This window comes from Buceros rhinoceros, unplaced genomic scaffold (genome assembly GCF_000710305.1).
Source record: "Buceros rhinoceros silvestris isolate BGI_N320 unplaced genomic scaffold, ASM71030v1 scaffold16590, whole genome shotgun sequence".
In the NCBI taxonomy this organism is placed as follows: domain Eukaryota; kingdom Metazoa; phylum Chordata; class Aves; order Bucerotiformes; family Bucerotidae; genus Buceros; species Buceros rhinoceros.
Window position 1 is genome coordinate 3,836 of NW_010388040.1, and position 14,740 is coordinate 18,575.

Genomic DNA, 14,740 nt, shown 5'->3' on the forward strand with positions numbered 1-14,740 from the left:
AGATAGGAACAAATAAATTCCCTTCAGCATTTCAAGTTTTCTTTCTCTACATCATCCCCACACGTGAAGAAAAACATGTCTGTTTTTATCTACTTTGCTAAGGTACTGGAAATAGATAAAGCAGTAGATAGCTTTGTAAAGGTCACACGTTTTCCTTTGGGTCTAGTTTCTTGTAATTTAGCTATTACACCAGGGAGATAATTAAATTATACAGTGGTCTAGTGATGATCTGGACTGGTGTCTTAATCTTATCTCTTAGATACTTTAATATTTTGATAAGGAAATTAACCTTCTTTTTCCACATATGAACAACTCTTCTTCAGTTAGTCCTGAGAGATTGCTTTTTTCCTGAGTTGTTCTTTTGTTGTGTTGCTTTACATGAACGTATCTTGAGTATTCCCTGTTATTTGTTGTGTTAGTCTGGTGCTTATTGAGAGTTTTAGCAAACTTACTGAGCCCAAGCTGATGCAATGCTAAACCTTAACTGGCCAGTCTAAATAGAGTATGAAGATGCTTCCAAAAGTTATGTGCATTTTAAAGATCATACCGTGGACCTACTTTTGATACTGAATGTTGAGTAAAGACCAGCCAAGGTTACCAGAGTTCACGCTAGACTTTACAAGATCTTCTGTGTCGATGTGATCTTCAGAAATATCTGCGAGTATGCTGCTTATCAACACTTGCATTCAGTTTCGGTTGTGATTGAAGGTTTTTCAGGTCCTAGGTATCTGCAATGGCTCCTGTGCAAGTGAACTTTATAAATTAGCTTTTTCAGGGTGGGTGTTGTGCTGCGTTTTCTGGAATTAAAAATGAATTACTCCAGAAGAGAGACGATAGATAGAAAAAACCCTGGAACAGTCTTTCAAGGCTAGTGGTAATTCCTGTGAGATTGTATTTTGTCTCTTGTGACAAACTGGATGAAATTTGAAAACAGGTTAATTTGTCTCCCCTAAAGTAAATACACCAGCTCTATAGAATACTAAAAATCTAGGGTTTAGTACCCAAATTTTTTTGATGGTTCACAGGACGTTTGTTATGTACTGTAAAAAGCCATTTTGGTCTTGTGAATAAACAGAACACATCTGTCTCTAAAAGTTTGTTAGAAAGTTTAACACACCACCATAACCTAAACCTGTAACAAGGTTTAGGGGTGACATCTTTTTAGTTATCAAAAACTTAAATACCAGTATCTAGCAGTAAGCTAGAAAGTAAGCTTTCTTTTACTGTAACAGTTAATTCATATAAATTATTTTTTAGACTTGGAAAGATGCACATTTATTGGATGGTTCACTGGCTACACCAGCAGTCTCAGAACAGCATCAATATTTGTGACTTACTTGTGTTGTGCAACTATTTGGTTGCGAACGCTCTGATGCCTGATAAGCAGTGTAAATACGCACATTTTAAAAGAAATCGTTAATGATTTTAGCAGTGTCTGAGCAAGTTTACTTTCACACCAAAGTATGTATCCTTACTTCTAGTGACTTCTTTTAATGCAATTATTGCAGTATGCTTAAAGTAGTGAAGTTACATTTTTAAAAAATTCTAATTCTTGTGAGTTTAGTTTCATGTTTGTAAATTTGCAGAAGTAAATTGACTTCAAGTGACTGTAAATCTGATAGGTTTTATTTCCTAAATTAACACAGCAAGTGAAATAGGCCTAAATACAGTATTAAAAGTGTTGCACTTCCTCTATCTCAGCTTTTTGTAGTAGGAATTTGGAGTTGATCATGGCTTTTTTTTCTTGATTTCCTGTTCTATTTCTATGCAGGTTTTTTCACATCTTATCCCTGAAATTTATCTGCAGCCGCCAGTTAGCAGAAAGCAGCACAACTTTGATATTACATTCTATAACTGCTCACTAAGTGACTGACATACTATGAAACACTAATTCCATTTGTACTATGCAGAGTTTAATCATAATGACTGCAGCGCTTCCGTCTCTGCTATTGAATGAAAGAAAGCAGCAGGGGAAAGAAATGCAAGAACTGCACCAGTTTCCAGTGTCTGTGCTGTGTTCCAGATTCATAAAACTCATTCTAGGTACATTTAAATTCATCACTAAGTGTGTAGTCTGCATTATTATAGCAGACTTCCTAAAAAACCTGAGTCTTCTGTGAATGTTTCTCTGTTACGCAAGCCTCACTTTTATTCAGTGAATGTGCTTTGCAGTGGCTTCTAAATACTCGTTCTATTTCAACGAAACTGTGGGGGTTTCACTCTTTCAAGTCTAAATGTTACAAATTGACTCGTGTCTAGAAGGAGTTTTGGGGTCTAGACAGAATTCTGAATCTTGCACTTCATGATGGAAGTACTGAAGGAAGTTTGCACGCTCTTCTCTAGAACAACCCCTTTAAATTTGATCTTTCTTTGTATTTTCAGGTGACTGAGCTGAACGAGCCTCTCTCAAATGAAGATAGAAACCTGCTGTCTGTAGCCTACAAGAATGTAGTTGGAGCTAGACGATCTTCCTGGCGTGTCATCAGCAGCATAGAGCAGAAGACTATGGCAGATGGGAATGAGAAGAAGCTGGAGAAGGTTAAAGCCTATAGGGAGAAGATAGAAAAGGAGCTTGAGACAGTCTGCAATGATGTTTTGGCTCTGCTAGATAAATACTTGATCAAGAACTGCAATGACTTCCAGTACGAGAGCAAGGTCTTTTATCTGAAAATGAAAGGGGATTACTACCGCTATTTAGCAGAAGTTGCTGCTGGAGAGAAGAAGAACAGTGTCGTGGAAGCCTCAGAAGCGGCCTATAAAGAGGCTTTTGAAATCAGCAAAGAGCACATGCAGCCCACTCACCCAATTAGGCTTGGGCTGGCACTCAATTTCTCAGTGTTCTACTATGAAATCCAGAATGCTCCGGAGCAGGCCTGCCTTTTAGCCAAACAAGCCTTTGATGATGCCATAGCAGAGCTGGACACACTAAATGAGGATTCCTACAAGGACTCCACTCTCATCATGCAGTTACTTCGAGATAATCTCACTCTGTGGACGAGTGATCAGCAAGATGAAGAAGCAGGAGAGGGCAATAATTAAAGAGCTTTCCTCCGATCACTCTTTCATCCACTTCACCATCCCCATCATCACCAATATTTCCTTGCCACAGTCACACTAAGTATCTACTGCTAAGCATATCTGTATTTTACAGCTGTTCAGATCTGCTGTCCACTTTATCAAGAAGCAATTTCAGATCAGTCTTCATGGGCATTGATGGACTGATTGGCTTATTGGCCCTATTCATCCTAGTTGCACTTGAGCAGTGCAGGAAGATGCATAGTACATGAGGCATTTTTAGTTTGCCTGTTGATTGGAAAATACGGGAAAGAATAATGGAAAGCGATTGAAGATATTTAGATTCCAGTTAAATTTTTTTCCATTTGAAATGAGATGACAGTTCTGTTAAGCAGTACATTTTGTGCATGCAGAGGAAATTAGCCACCCCAAGTTTTTTTTCAGTCAGTGGAAACAGTTAAGCTGATGTGAAATGGCAACTGTGTTCACCAGTTTACAATAAACTGTTTGAAATGTGAAGTTTCAGTAGCAGTTTGTTTTTCTTTGCCTCTAACTTATGTGCACAATTTCTTTTAATGCAGTGCATCTACCTGAGAGTTTTGATACTTGTAACCTTTTTGCAGTTGTTTTGAAGAATCATGGATTTATTTTTTGTAAACTCTTTGGCTGTTTAGTTGTCTGTATTCTGACAACACTATGTCAATATTAGCCCATGTTAAGATGGATGACTGAGATGCCAGACTTCTAAATTAAATGTTTTGGAATTAAATGAATAAAATAAAATGCTGCTTCGGGGACGTTATCTCTACGTAAGTTGTCCTGTCTTTTGTTTGGAGCAGAGATTGACTTACCTAACCCATCAGTGATGGGTTAAAACATTTAATCAAAAGGTTAATGGGAAGTTGCATCACATGCTAAATAAAGAAACCCAGTGTGCTGAAAAGAAAGGAAAAAAAAGAAACCCCAACCCCCAAATGCCCCCAGCCATCTAGAATGTGATACCGCTCACCTGCACTGAAGTGCAGTTTCCAAAGGTGGTATATTTAGTTATTTGCCTGGTAGAGCAGTTGTAATGCAATTCTAGTTCAGGAGCTAAAAAGTTGTCAGGAACATTACTTGTCATACCAGTGTAGAGACTTGCATTTGCTTCTGACCACTGTAACTTCTACACTTTTTTTTTTCTGAAGTGCTAACCACCAAGTCACTGTTACATGTGAAAATCCCAGTATCTTTATTTTATATTTACGTGCTTCAAACAGAAGCAGTATTTGTTCTCTCTCTTTTAGCTAACTTAAGACTAGACCCCAAGCTTATGTTTTTATTGTGGGGTTTTTTTCTCCTAACAGTTAGTGTATATGTATATTTATTGGTTCCATACATACTTCTGTAATGCTATGTTACAGAAGCAGGAACATTTAGCTGATAGCATGTTGCTGTATCCAGACTGCTACTGGCACCTGAACTAGCTCAAAGATCATGTAAGTTCTCATTTATCTATATCTATTTTTCTTTGATTTGTGCAATAAGTATTACTGGTCTGAATACCCACAACAGCTACTCATACTTTTTAAAAGCAGCGCGCTGGTTATTTTTAACTACCTGGAGGATTAGTATTTTTAATGTAGATTTGTGTGTATTTATGTATTCTGTCATCTTCTAGATAATTCTAGCTTTATTACATCAGTAAAGTTGGTGACAACTGAAAGAGCAATGCAACATCTGTAAAAGATGAAAATGCAGATCCTTGATGTCATGCTATTGTATAATCTTGAGGTGCTTGACCTCCTGAAGAGGTTTGAAGTGTGTGCTTAATACAAATTACTACTGGCTGCCAGCGCCTGTTCTGGAAGTCACTTTCCCTTATTTGCTCCTGTTTCATCAAACAGTACACAACTCCTTGTTCTTCAGTTCCCCTTTTTGCAAGTAAACCTTGCAGGAGTCTACTGGCCAGTAATATCCATTTGGACGTTACCTGCCTCCTACATTCCTAGAGCTTCCTTTCCTTCCCCTCAGATGTGCTTACCTGCCCCTGTGGAACCAAGGTAAAACTCGGCAGTAAGACTGCCTTTTCATGTTGAAACACTGGCTGGTTAGTAATGAATATTATTTGCAATCACTAGGTTTATTTTCGTCCTGTTTACAGAAGTACCACTATCTTTTTGTTAATTCAAAAGCTGAGGAGTCCTTTCTCACTCTTCTCACAAGACACTTCAGTTACTGTCTTGTGCAGATCCCCTGTCACAAAACTGCGAGCATTATGTAGTCTGCAAGGGAGTCGGCAGGTCTCCGACACCTCTGGACTAGGCAGTCCAGAGATTAGCTACTGACCTGGTGCGTAAGATCCAGAACAGAGGCCGAAGGGATTGTGTAGAGCGGCACAGCTCCTGGGTGCTTCAATAACTTCTAGTAGGAAAGTTTGTAAAATATACCAGTTGACTACTGCCATTAATCTGGGTCAATCTTTGCTTTGTTTCATGCAGGAAGAAATTTTATTTTGAAGTAGCTTACTGACTTGCTGGGGCTGGAAGGGTGGATTCCTTCTCCCAAGCAGTATACATTTCTGTGGACAGATCTGTTGTAGCGAAAACTGTCTAGGCTTTGTACCAGGTGTCATGATCTAATAGCATAAGTAGCCACTGTTGGAACGTAGTAACTGCCTTCTGAGAATTCTATACCTTGTGCCAGGAACTTCAGAGGAGCTATCCCAAAGCATTAGGAATAGCAAGAGCTTCCTAATTTAATGTCCTGACATAAAACTCACCAAAATGGCATAAAATTTGCCAGTGAACTGTCAGATGTAGACAGCTCATTGTCAAGCACTCCTAGCAAAGTAGAATTTGGAGAGCTGAGAAAGATGAACATTTATAGACTAGCTCCTTCTGAAACATGGAGGAGTTGAAATTGGTCATGAGGAACAGCTGGCAGGGTTTTTTTTCTGCAAGTGGGGGCATGTGTTTGCCTTACATCCACAGGTGGCCTAAGATTATTCAAGATACACTCTCAGTACACCTGAGTGATGATCGAGTTCTTTTGAGGGTGGTGAACTTAAAGACAGGTGAGTGAAATTATTGGCTGTGTTCAAGTAACTCTGTGCCCAAGGTCACAATCCCGAAGTGGTTCTGGCTTTGTTAAAACTGTGGGAAGACTGACTGTACTTAGGGGTACCCTTATTGAGGGGGATCTGCCTTTTAGCTGTGTAGCAGTGGATGCTTCCCTGAGGACGAGGAGAATTATTTAGCTAAATCTTGAAATAATCAGGACTTTTTTCCAGGAAGTTCACTAATACAAGAGTTCTGTTGCTCTGGGCGCTCTGTGGCATACAAAGCATTTCTCTCCTTGCTAGGGGCTCATAAGCCCAGGTGCTGACAGGCAGTTGCTCTGCACGAGTTGATGACCACTCATCTAGTGAGTCTCAGGAAGTCGTCAGGCCAAATTCTTTCCCCTGGTTCTGCCACTAGTGCTATAGCAGTGTATTGTACTTTTGGCAGGAGAGCCGATACCTCTCCCATGTTCTCCAGAGGTCAGTGAATGATCCAATAGCACAAAGAGCATGCTTTTGTGATTGGGTTTTTGGGGGTTTTTTTTGGTTTTTTTTGCTAGGAGTCAGTAGAAAATTCTTGCTTCCACTTCAGAAGCTTTTTCATCTTTTGGACCCTGGGATTGCTCTATGCTTTTTTTGTAATCTTTATTGTAGCAATGATCTGGAGGAGACCAAACCACATGAGTAGCACTTGTTGCGTATTGCAATATTCTTCAGTGGTCTGTAGGATCCTGATATTCTGAAATTGATATTCCTCTTAGGTGACCCCCATGTCTTCTGTGTCTCAGTCTCTAAACCAAATAAAATCCTACACTACGCCTAATTTCTTGTTTGGAGACACCGAATGTATTCACCAGAAATGCTTAGTTCCCAAGTTCCTTTGAAGCAGGAGTAGTTCCGACAGAAAGACTTAAAATTGAGTGACTTTTTTGCCCACCCAGGTTGCTTTCTTTGCATTGCCTTGTTTCAGGCACAGTAGGGTGCTTGCTGATCTTGACATGGTGGGGGTTACGTGGGTTACCTAAGGGTCTGTCTGAGCATTACCCTCATCCAGAACCCATCTCTCCACGCCTTTCAAAGGCAAGCTTTCCTGAAAGATTGTTACTTTGGGGCTGCTGATAGAATGTTAGCAAGGTCTATGAGTATCCTTGAATTTTCAGCTACCCGATGGCTGCTAACAGTAAAGTAGATTTTTATGTGATACTATATGAGCTTGGAAGCTAAGGGATAGTTGGACCTTAAATAAATTCGTAGTGTGGTCTTTGTAGGGACAGAGATACTGTGAATCAGTCTATGTCCTAATCTGCTCACGTATGTTCAAATTGTATATAAACAATTGCATTAATCTCTGAGAGTGCCCACCAACCCACACCCTTTTAACCCCCACACTAGAACAAAATGTGTCAGTGCTATGGAAAATGAATCTTCTGAGGCTGAGCGTAGTCAGGTAAGCGATAGCACAGAAGAACGTGGACTTTCCAGGCAAGCAGAAACCTTAAGATTAAGAGCTCCGTGGATAACACCCGTCAAAGAACCACTGGTACTCTGGTAAGTAACCCTTTTTTCTAGTGACTACTTTAGGATAACTGGGTTTGAAAATAGTTTTTCCTGTTGCTTTTCCTTTGTATAGAACTTCAGTTTGTGACCTAAACCTGTAAGGTGGAGGGGCTGACTTCTAGAGCTGAGTGTATTTCCAAAGCTTCACGAGGGCACTTCCGAACCTGCTCGGTGGCTTCTTTCAGCAGCTGCAGTAGGCTGCTCTGCTGAATCTCAAAAAGACGTCATGGTAATCTGGGTTGAGGGAAATGTCGTAAGGGTGAAAACTGGTTTTGATGTACATTATCAAGTACTCTCTTGTCAGCCAGAGAGCAACCTGAATTCCTTCCACAAGCTAGTTAGGGTTTAAAGACAGAGAAAACAGGAAACATATTTCAGGACTCTGTGTTTTTAAATTCTATCCACTCACATACTTGAACTAATTTAACATAGCTGCTCAAGAAAAATTAACTAAAAACCAGTGCAACAACATGAAGAAACTTGGATGTGTTTTAGGTTCACTGAACAAGCTCACTGAAATCAGTGGCACTTTTTGGAGAGCGTGAAATTCATTATACATGTAATTGATAGAGGAAGTTTAGTTTAGATCTTGTTCTGAACAAACCCAGAGTTCTTGAAGTGCCACATAGATGCAGATAGTTTAGTCTCTGAGTCTTAATTACTTCTGAGATAAACGATGTGTTCCAAACACTGAGGTCAGGCCAGGTAGATTTTAGTTAGTGTCAGAAATTGAGCCATCTGATAGAAATGGACTTGATAATCTTAAAGGTCTCTTCCAACCACAATGATTCTGTGATTCTGAGAAATAATGGAAGCCAGGCTTGCAACTACCTTTACCGACATCCCCAAGGCAAGTCCTTAGTTGATGCAATTCCTTTCCCAACTAAATCCAGGTAACTACTCTGCCATATAGTTGGTAGCAGTCATTGTGGTGTCTGTAAGAAAATAACCTATAGGTACAATCATCCAGGCTCCTCACTTGTTTTTTGTGCTTTTGTCTATGTAATATGAAGGTGATAGATAAATGCAAAATATTTCTGGAAATACTGCAGGAGGCAAGAGACCTTTGAAGTTAAATAAGTTTGTCTTCTGCATGAGAAAGCAAGATTAAGCATTGAAACACTGTAAAATACCTTCAGAAAAGAGCTATTTCAGATAATGTTTCAGAAGCAGGTAAGACAAAAAAGCTTGAAGATAGTATGATAAATTATAAAAAGTTTTCCACGAAAACATACACTACCATGGAAAACATTGGCAAGTCCTTTTGTAATCTAATTCTGTATTTTGTTTTATCGAGTAATAAAACATCTGACACGAACAACAAGGCGTATATCCTGTTTTCAAGATGAAACTGGTTTCGAATTTGAAAGCTTCTGGATTATTATTACTCTAATAGTCATCTTGCAGTAGGTGAGCATATATGGAAAAATACTAGACTTCACTGTTACTGTTCTTGATGGGAACAGAAAGACAACAGCATTTGAGAAAAAATAGTTGAGTCAACAATTGCAGAGCAACAGGAGCAACAAAAATGTAAAATGAGCTCTTTTTTTCTCATCTTTGATAATCTTTTGATAATTTTTCTTTCTGCTTATTGTTTTAGATTGAGTTTTTAGAATCTACACCTAAATTTCAGAATATTACATTCCATGCCACATGCTGATTTAATATCCCATTGAAATTTATATTTACAAATTCTTGATTGTAAGAACTGTAGGATTGTTTGGAAATACAGACATTATCTACTCTGAGAGATTTGGTGGACAGAAAGTGAGTGAGGTCCTGACAGAGAGAAATGAGGTGGAGTTCTGTTAGAAATTGATCTGCTGTGCTTATGAAGAAAGATTTAGTGGGTTGGTTTGGGTTTTTTTAATATTTAAAAATAAATATATAGCAACGTTGTTTCTTATGCAGAACTAATGTTCAACGGTTATTAAGTCATCTTATATAGCAGCACTCATTTTCTGTCCTGGGGCCCGTCCTTGACATTGCCGTTCTTCAAATTATGTAGGGCAATTGGAGCACAATTTTATCTGCAGCTTTTCGATGACTGCTGAGTCAGTGTTCAGAATTACAGTGTGGTAATTTCAACATGAAATTTCTTCATATTCCAATAATACAGAATACACAATAGATTCCTATGTATTCTGAAATAATAGCCTGATTTTTTTGAAACGGTAATACTCCTGTGGTTGAAGGCTAATTTAAAAACTGTAGCATCTTTAATAGTTCTGCAGAATGGTGCCAACTCTTGTGCCAATTCTGTTTCCTGTTCTCCAAAGACGTTTTTATTTGTGATACAAATTATCTTACTGTGTGATTGTTTTTCATAATTTATCTTGAAAGATACGTATTTAATGTTGAAAAACGTATAAATTGGTACTTTAGAGAGAAGGAACTGCAGACAACGTAATTTCTCACTCTGTATAACAACCAAATTTTGTAATCAAACAGATAACGTTTTGCAAATATTTTATTGAAAACCAAACGTTACAACTGCAAGTCAAAGACCAGGAGGCAAGCTATCACAAATTTAATTAAATTATTTAATTACTATTCTAACTGCGGGTTATGTCTGCATAAGGTAATTTTCCTTGATATTGGTTTGATTTAGCTCTTCAGGTATAACTACCGTTAAGAGTATTTTGGGAATAAATTAACTTCAAAAACTTAAAGGATTGACAGTGAAGGTTTACAAATACAATATTCTAGTAACCAATTTCTTATATACAATAATGAATAATGGTGAAAGTAGTACAAGAGGTGTGTATATCTATATGCATCTTAGAGTTCCTTAACCTCGAATGGTCCTTAAATTGACGGACATTGACGGAATTTGATGGAGTTAGTGAGTGAAGAGGCCCTCGTGTTCGTGAAGTCAGAATCGATTCACGTGGAGCTGAATGCAATATAAGCTGTGTTGTCTTCTCTTGCCATTGCACCGTTGTCTGGAGTAAAATTGGAATTGATTTCAGTTCTTGATTATAAACTCAAAGCACTTAGGTGTATTTGTGGTCCCACTCTAGCATAATAAGGGCCATGAAGAAGGCAGTTTGTTAACTCTTTGCTCCCTGTGGCTCTTGAAAGGAACTGCCAGTCATTTGTGTCAATCATCAGTTGCTGCAGTAGGTCGGTGTACGCTTGGGCAGGAGGCAGCATAGCTTCACCTTTCGAGTATTGTGAAATAAGGTGATGTCAATCTGCGTGTATTTTGTCACTGCAGAGATCATGAAGAAATTTTTGAAGGAAGCTGTCCTATCAGATTCCACTTCTCAGTATGTAGAAAATTCTTTTGCTGTTGAGCGTTGATGCATTAAAACCATATAATAGAGACTCCTGAGCCATGAGTGAATTGCACCGGTTTTAGTGACTTTCTTTGTCTGTATTTGAAATTGGCAATAGGTTGTTCATCTGCTGTGTGACTTGTGTGATACATCCGCAAGTTTTAGCTCCTATGCGTAAGGCCTGATACAGAATGAGCTATTAGTAACCAAGTCTGATCAGTTAATTGTACTTGCTGCGTACTTGCAAAATGGAAATAAAATACTGTTTGACTACTGTGAAAAACTTCAAAGAAGATTTTGTACACAGGGATATTTATTAAACATGTTGTACAAATAGATTTTGTACAAATTGGTTTCCAGGTAGCACAATTAATTCCATCAGACAATTTTGCATAATAAAATGTCTGCTTTAAATTTTCATTAATATTTAAGTTTTATTTTTAGAGTAGTTTAATTAGATGCTTAATTTTTCCTAGAAATATGAAGGCTGCATACTGAAAGCAATACAATGAACATACAGCACAGTTACTATAACACATTTCAAGCTGGAGGAAAAGATGTAGTACAGTATGTGTCTCTGCCATGGTAAGTGCAATCAAGGAAGAAAACATTTAAATCACCGCTTCACTGGGGTTAAGGTACAGTTAGTGTGGGCACATTTTTCAAACTATCAATGTACTGTAGAGCACTCTGCCCCAAAGAGTTTGTAGCCTGGAAAAATGAAGAAGGACTGCTTATATCTAAATATCAAATATATCTATAGTATATGTGGTTTTTAATGACGTGTGTTCTGGTTCTTTTCCCCCGTTACTCCCCACTTGGATTATATGTGATCAGACTTTTTTCTTATATCACAGCTAACTTTGAGAATTGAGGAGAATTTACGGGACAGCAGCATTGTGGATCAGCTGAGAAAAAGAGAGATGTGGAATGAAAGAAACTAAAGATTGTTTGAGAGAAACAGGTAGAATTTTTAGGAAAAAACTGCAGGAAAGGTATTGATTTCTCAGTGGATCTTGTAGGGTAAAGATGCTTGGGGATTGAGAACTTGTGAAGAAAGAAGCAGTATCTCCCTCTTTAAAAATTAGGGATAAGTGTGGATTTCTGTCTCTTTAAAAATTGAGGATAAATGTGCATGTCACTACTTTATGGCTATTGTCAGCAACATGCTTTTCTGTCACTCGAATTTGGCTCTCCACAGTTGTAAACGGCAGGAAGTGAGGGCTGTATAGCTTTGTGAATAAGCTGTGTAACTTCCCATGTGTTGCAGTTACAAGTATCGTTTCCCTTTTGTCTTTAATCACAAGGTTAAATATGTTTATTATAACTCCTATATGCCAACTGTGATCTAGTATTACATAAACATTAATATAATTGTCTATTTACATATATTATATCTATAAAATTCAAGTAGACACGCTTAGTTTTTCTGAATCTGCAGTGTTACGTGCTGTATTACATGTTAACATATACATGTTACGTGTTATGTTTTGGTCTCTCCTAACTCAAGCATTATAACCCAATGAACTGGTTTTGTTTGGTTAGCTGTTTTTCTGTAAACCCCAGAGTGCATTAGGGCAAAGCACTCTGAGTATTCCAGCAGTGAATACATTTTAATGGAGGTAATCATTAAGAAATCGCTTATGTACAATTATGTACTTAAATTAGCATGAGCTATTTTCACATAATTTGATAGTGTAACGACTCCACTTTAGGATTTAATCTATTAGTAGTTGAGCTCTTCCATGTCTGAAGAACTATGTCGTTTAATATGTCTAAGGGAAGAAGCAGATCAAAACTCAGCATGCACATGAATTCCAGCAATGGCATGCTGGAAACCTAGTTATTTGTGCAATAATGGTGTGTGAAAATCTATGGCATACGGGGAATGTATCCTTGTTTGAACATCTGAGGAATGACCTTGAGTTTTCTTGGGCAGAGGCTACTGAAAGAGGAGGGATCGCAGTAAAGTTTTAATTTCTTTCCCAAGGATGTCACACACACTTTGGAACGAAGGAGCAATTGCAGGGACTTGGCAAGAAAAGCATGTTGCCAACAGGCTTTCTGACTGTTGCTGTGTCCTCAGGCTCACAAAAGAACATCTGCCTTTTGCAGAGGGCAGAGACTGGTAGATGTGTGAAGTAACGTAGTGACTGAGTAAAATGCTGAGTAAAATGGGGAATGTTCTCTCTCTGCAATGAGAAACTTGTGTTTGTCCTACAATTTAAAATCACAGAACAAAATCCATCTCTGAGGTGGTTATTTTTCATTGAGGCACAACCCTAGTTACTTCAGTGAGATACCTGCCCAGGAGAGTCTGAGAATTAGGGCTGTTAGGTCTTTAAAACATCACTGAGAAAAAATGAATTTTTGGTGCTTGTTGCGGAGGTGTGTGGGCCCCGCTGAGGCAATCTGGCAGGGCTGGGGACCGTCTGTAGTGGCTTCCTGTCTCCATGGCAACTGGAGCCATAGTGGAGCCACCCTCTCCGCCCTGTCTCTGCATCCCAGATCCAGAGAAGGCAGTAGCAGGCTTAAGCGTTTGGCAGGGAATGGCACTGTTCTCTCCAAGTGTTTGTCAGCTGGCCACTGCGGTGGGTCAGTGCCTCTCTGTGGAGGTTCCTCATTCCTTAAAGGACAGGAATATCTCTTCTTAATCACTTTTGCCACTTGAAGCTTTTTAAGGACTGCCGTTTGCCTCTTCTGAAACGAGCACTGTTAAGCCTCTCTGGGCTGTAAAATGGTATGGAAGGACTGGGAAGTTGAGATATTTGCTATCATCAGTATCATCAGAGACCAACATTGTTAGTAGATGCTGTGGTCCTACTGCTGATTTATTCACGTGGTTTTCACACCTGAGGCTGCCTTGCTTTGAGATTGGCCCTACACACCTCTTTTTCTGTGTTATTAATGTTCATTTTGTACACTGCAAAGTATGCGGTATTGCAGTGAGCATCATTAATTACAGATACTTAAAGTTGTTTAATAATGAAAAATAAAAGGTACTTTGGAAAAACCTGATGTTACAGGCAAATTTCATTACTGTTGCTCCTTTTGAATTTTGAAATGATACAGTAGAACTTGAGTCTTTTCCTGGACTAATTGTATTATTGATGTCCAGTTCACCAGCTCTGATGATGAATGCAGTCAGCCCACACTAAGAGAACTTTTCTATGCTTCAAAATTTATGATACATTTAGCAGGGTTTTTATTCTAGAATAATGTGGCATGTGGTCGGAAGGAATGATTATCCTAAAGCAGCCATTTTGATAAAATTATCTTTGTAGATAAACTCTAACATCCTGTAAGCAATTAGAAATTAATCTTCAATACTCTGTCATTAAAGGATTTGTCCTATAAGCTTTTATTGCACTGTGTTGTCCTCAGAAGACATATAGGAATTTTGAAAGTTGCATTAAAATGTCCATTGACATTTTCCTGGGAATGAAAAACTCAACAGTTGAGGGACTTGACACAATATTTATGCCATGATATGTCACTTTCATCTAGACTAAGACTGGACAGAATTAATTGTTTTTCCTCAGTAAAGCCCAGCTTTAGCTGAGCTTAATAGCCCAGCATTAGCTGTGTTTAAAACAATTGCTTGACACTTTCACCAAATACATGGTATGTGCGGTTAATTCTGCCATTAAAGTTATGCTGAATCCTGGGGTTAGGAACTGATTAAGAACCACTAATGTGCCAGGTCTGTGGGTGAGGTATTACGAATCATTCATCCTGTTATCACAGTGCAATCACGATAATGTTTTGCTGCCAATTAGCAAGTTGATAGGCTGACACAAAGTCAAGGATACCCAGGAGATACTTTCTTCAACCATTATTCTAA

At 38.5% G+C, this 14,740-nt stretch overlaps 1 protein-coding gene across 1 annotated transcript; it reads left to right on the forward strand.

Annotated features, from left to right (window-relative positions):
• The first annotated feature begins 2,302 nt into the window (after window positions 1-2,302).
• On the forward strand, window positions 2,303-3,823 carry YWHAH (tyrosine 3-monooxygenase/tryptophan 5-monooxygenase activation protein, eta). The gene is made up of 2 exons (XM_010144588.1): window positions 2,303-2,323; window positions 2,383-3,823. The coding sequence occupies exons 1-2, from the start codon at window positions 2,303-2,305 to the stop codon at window positions 3,037-3,039; spliced, it is 678 nt and encodes a 225-aa protein (XP_010142890.1). The 3' UTR covers window positions 3,040-3,823.
• The last annotated feature ends 10,917 nt before the right edge of the window (window positions 3,824-14,740 follow it).

Bases quoted from the DNA above. Each gene is read 5' to 3' on its own strand.
- YWHAH (XM_010144588.1), top strand. From the start codon at position 2,303: ATGATGGAAGTACTGAAGGAA. The intron at 2,324-2,382 runs GTTTGCACGCTC...TTGTATTTTCAG, and splicing joins TGATGGAAGTACTGAAGGAA to GTGACTGAGCTGAACGAGCC.